The 5112-nt window shown below is 41.9% G+C and overlaps 1 protein-coding gene across 1 annotated transcript; it reads left to right on the forward strand.

Moving 5' to 3' along the window:
- Positions 1-2683: 2683 nt before the first annotated feature.
- LOC120263664 lies at positions 2684-4556 on the forward strand. Its single transcript, XM_039271625.1, has 2 exons — positions 2684-3043; positions 3115-4556. Exons 1-2 carry the CDS (start codon positions 2684-2686, stop codon positions 4531-4533), a joined length of 1779 nt encoding a protein of 592 aa, XP_039127559.1. The 3' UTR covers positions 4534-4556.
- The last annotated feature ends 556 nt before the right edge of the window (positions 4557-5112 follow it).

Below are 5112 nucleotides of genomic sequence, written 5' to 3' on the forward strand. Positions count from 1 at the left end.
ACTTGTATTAAAAATAAAAAAGAAAATGTGATTTCAAAGCTGGCATTATCAAACGGTGGATGTGAAGAAAAAACAGCTAGTTTGGAGATGGTGTGAAGATAAGGATGGTGATGACAAATAAATCTTAATCACCAAAAACAAATGAAAAATTTCATCATCCCTATCCAACAAATTAAAAAAACAACAACCCATTCTTATTAATTTTTCTTTTTCCGTCCAACACCTTCATAGTTGAAAGAGTTTCTTCCATTTTTCCCTTAAAAATAAATTAAAAAAAAAGAAGAAAAAAAACCCATTGTCATCATCTCTAAGCCAGCATCACCATCGCCAAACCCTTGAACTCTCTCATTCTTCGCCAATGGTGCTTGTAGGCTTCCCCAATTCTTTCTAATCCCAAACCATGAATTTCTAGATTATTGTTTTCTAATTCTTTTGGATTTCGATCAAAAAGAAGAGATGCAGAACAATCTCTTCACAATGATCCGAAGCTTGAAGCTCGTCGATGGATGCAAGTCTTCCGCCATCTTCACCATCCCTCCATCATCGTCACCCATCCAATCTCATCTCTCTCACAACAACCAATCTCCGTTGAAGCCTCCTTTTGTGCTGAGTGACTTGCTTGACCCGTGGATAGATGTCTCATTAACGAACGATTGGCAACAAACTGCCACGGTGTGGTTAATGGGTTGGCGACAAGCGGCGGCGGCGTCAGTTGATGGGCGGTTGGTGATGATGTGAAGACGGTGGCGGTGGTTAAAGACATAAGATTAGGGCTTGCAAAATCACAATTTTTTTATTATTTTTAATCATGCTGATTAGGAAAGAGAAAGCCAGCTGCCACCTTGGTCGTGTGAGTATTTCGTGAAACTCATTCGTAATATATAGCATTACTCTTTGGCAAAAGCCACGAACCAAATGACAAATAAATGTATATAATTAATATTTATCCAAAACTTCATATATACATTAGAAAGATATATGAAAACCAACTCTCTATTGTGTATTATTACTTTATTCAATCTCTTTAATAATATTGCATGGCTTGGTTAAGTGTAATATTGAATCATTACATATTTAGAAAATTTCTTCAAGTATAGAGATTAGTTTTTTTTTTTAATTTATAATTTTTTTTAGACTGAATGTGTGTAATGGTCCAAAGGCACTACTGACAAAGGCCAAACACATGTTCTCGATTACCCACTAAGGGCTCTCTTGGTCCAAAAAAATGATGAATAGGTGATAATACTTTGTCCAAAAATATTGATAAAAAGTAGTGCTACATCCACTACATTAATAGTACTACATTATTTCAGTATAAGAAATTTTTTGAACCCCTATGCCTTGCCCATCGCTGTTTTAACAAATCCACCGTCCACTAATGGTTTGTTGGACTAAAAAGAAACTAAAATTAATAAGATGTTTTTAATAATTGAATTTACTGAGAAGAAAAATCTTGAAGTTAACTCAATTTAATTTAATCAATATCAATTAAAAAATAACTTTGAAGATAAAAATTATATTTAATTTTAAATTAATTTTAATTATTTAAGAGTAATATTTTAATATTAATCATAGTTAAATTGGTTAAAAAGTTATGTTTAACGGATTGAAATTTCTTTTTTTTAAAAAAACCATTTTAATATAAACTCTCTGTCATCAATGCATGGAAGTGTTATTCAAACTCACTATCACAAAAAGACCACCAAGAACTAATCCGTTATAAATATATTAAACCCTTAATTAAACACCACATGATGTTTTTCTTTTTCAAGTTTGAACAAGAACTTTTCCCTCTTATTCCCTCTCCTTCTAATATAACAGTAGTGTACATAGTACATCCAATTGACATTACATCTAGAAATATTTACTTTCTAACAACTATGTATTATACCTTCTTTTTCAAACTTTATCTGTCAAACAATAAACAACATCCACAAAAACATTATACAATCAAATTTGACAACTACTTTTCTAAAATTCCACACTCAAAACATCTTTTTCCAATATATATAAATATAAATATATAGAAAAAAAAGAGGGCAAGCAATGAGACTTCTTAAGCTATACTAAACTATCAACATCTTAGAAAAGTAATTTGTTATCTAAGTTAATAAACACTCAAGCTTTTTCATGATAACAGGTCCCTCTTTGCCTAAGTCCATGGCTCTATCTCTTGTTTACCATCCAAACTCCCTCTTTAACCTTCACCATTTGTGTACCGGTCAATGGCCAAGAGGAAGAAGGCAATGGTCAAAAGAAGGAAGGCAATAGTCAACAGGCAAAAGGGCTGAGGAGGAGCAACCGTGAAGCGACAGCTGTCAAGCGGTTTGGAGACTTTATTATGGGCTGATTACTAGAGATTATCTCGTAATCAATATGATTGTAATCCTTAACCAATTATATGACTTGGCGTGAAACATAAGATACTATGTCGAAGGTTGTTATTTCAAAAAGAAGGAATATATAATGAAAGGAGAGAATGAGTGGCAGGGAGCCTATCATTCAATTTCTTATCTCTCTCTTTCTCTCTCTCTCTCTCTTTCCTCTATTCTCTCCTTCTTTCTCCCTTTTTCCTCTTTTCTCTATTTCCTTAACCTTCCCAAAACCCTATTTCCTTAACCTTCCCAATACCCTAGCGTCGCATCAGGACGCTACACTGGTGCTTTCATTGAATCCCGCTTCCATGACGGAGGGAATGACTACACGATCTCGGGTTGTGGAGGAGAGCATCCATCATCTCAACGACCGCCAGGATGCGCTGCTCGCTAAGATGGAGGACCTCTGTGGCTCTGTTCAGCAGTATGCGGAGCTCTTTGATACTATCCAAAAATCTTTGGCAACTCAACAAACGGTGATGTCCGACATGATGTTCAAGTTATCAAAGATTGAACGAGGCCCTCCGCCTCCCTTACTGTCATCACCCCCGGTGTCGCCCGGAACGGGATACCCTCATCTTATGGCGGCATCCTCGGCAGTGGGCCATCCATCGCAACCACTAGCACGCCTCCCTAAGTTGGAGATTCCTCTCTTCACGTGTGAGAACGTTTTATCTTGGATTTTTCGATTGAGCATCACATCATGCTACCCTCAAGACCAAAAAGATTTCCATGGCAGCTTTCATATGACCCTGCGCCCGCTATTCAATGGTACCATTGGCTATTTGCTACTGACCAGTTGACAACATGGAGCGCCTTTGTCCGCCTGGCGGATATATGTTTTGGTCCATCCAAGTATGTGAACCATGAGGCTCGTCTTTACAAACTCCGGCAACAGTCCTCTGTCATGGTGTATATGTCCGAGTTCGAATGCTTATCGACGAGAGTCATGGGGTTACGACCCAACAGTCTATTAAATTGCTTCCTGTCGGGGTTACGCAAGGACATACAGCGCGAGCTGTATACCTTACAACCGGAGACATTAGCCGACGCGATGGGCCTAGCTAAAATCATTGAGGATAAGTGTAATGCTGCACGGGCTGCCTTGGGACCGCCACGCTTGCCCTTCCGGGCCTTGCCTATGGGCAATACCGGCCTCCCAACGCCGGGAGTCCCGCGCTTCCCTGCACCACCAACCACATTACCCATCAAGAAGCTAACTCCGGCTGAAATGGCCGCGCGGAGGAAACGAGGCCTCTGTTTTAACTGTGATTCACCATTCACACGAGGTCATCGTTGCAATCCCCCACAATTTTTGTGTCTCCTGGTAGATGAGGGCACGGAGTCTCCAGAGGAGGTTCTCGAACCGGATCCGGTCCCTCTAGAGGTTCCAGCAGAGTCGCCCCCGGCAGAGCCACCTTCGGAGGAGATACCCAGTATCTCGTTCCATGCTTTCACAGGTGCTCTCGTGCCATCGACTCTGAAGATTGCAGGCATAATTAATGGCAAGCGTGTCACGGTGTTGATCGACGGAGGCTCTACAAACAATTTCCTCCAAACTCGCTTGGCATCCCACTTGGGTTTAACTACCCATGTTGCTTCTCAACTAACGGTGACGGTGGGGAATGGAGAACAGCTGCAATGTGGCGGGGAATGTTTACAGGTTCCTTTAAAGCTAGGCGAGGCCTTATTTCCGGTCGATCTCTTGCTTCTTCCGGTATTCGGCGCCGACGTGGTCCTCGGGGTGCACTGGTTAGCCAGGAGGGGACCTACACTCTTTGATTACAAAAATCTATGGATGGAGTTTGACCACCATGGAGCTCGAGTACGTCTGCATGGCTTGCCCATGGCATGCGGGGATATGGTTTCCCCGGCCTCTTTACGTCGAGACGCTCTCGGGCATACTGGCAGTCAATATTTTCATCTCTCCGTAACTTGGACGGACGATCAGAGACCACCTGCGGGGTTTTTCGTTTCTGCTGATATCTCAGCCCCACTGGTCTTCGTTGACCAACTGAATCAATTAATTCGACATTTCACTGATATATTCTCCATCCCTACAGGACTTCCACCTGCGCGATCATTCGATCACAGAATTCGCTTACAGCCGAATACCTCGCCAGTGAATGTGCGGCCCTGCCGCTACCCTCATTTCTAGAAGGGAGAGATCGAGCGCCTCGTTGGGGATATGTTGAAAGACGGCATCATCAGGCCGAGCAACAGCCCCTACTCTTCGCCGGTGATCCTCGTCAAGAAGAAGGATGGGACATGGAGATTTTGTGTGGATTATCGGGCACTGAACGCTGTGACCGTGCGGGATCAATTTCCTATTCCGACCGTCGAGGAGTTATTTGATGAACTGGCCGGAGCGAGGGTCTTTTCCAAAATGGATCTACGCTCAGGGTATCACCAAGTTCGTATTCATCCAGAAGACATCGAAAAGACGGCTTTTCGAACGCATGAAAGGCACTACGAATTCCTCGTCATGCCCTTTGGACTGTCGAACGCTCCTTCGACATTTCAGGCCTTGATGAATGAAGTATTTCGTCCGGTGTTGAGGCAAGTTGTGTTGGTTTTCTTCGATGATGTGTTGATATACAGTGCCTCTTGGAACAAGCATCTTGAACATCTTGCTACGGTTTTTACAATGTTTCGGCAGCATCATCTCTCGGCCAAATTCAGTAAGTGTGCATTTGGTTAGTACTGACGCTGAGCTATTTAGGACACCGATTTCGGG

The sequence above is a fragment of the Dioscorea cayenensis genome, chromosome 6 (genome assembly GCF_009730915.1).
Source record: "Dioscorea cayenensis subsp. rotundata cultivar TDr96_F1 chromosome 6, TDr96_F1_v2_PseudoChromosome.rev07_lg8_w22 25.fasta, whole genome shotgun sequence".
NCBI lineage: Eukaryota > Viridiplantae > Streptophyta > Magnoliopsida > Dioscoreales > Dioscoreaceae > Dioscorea > Dioscorea cayenensis.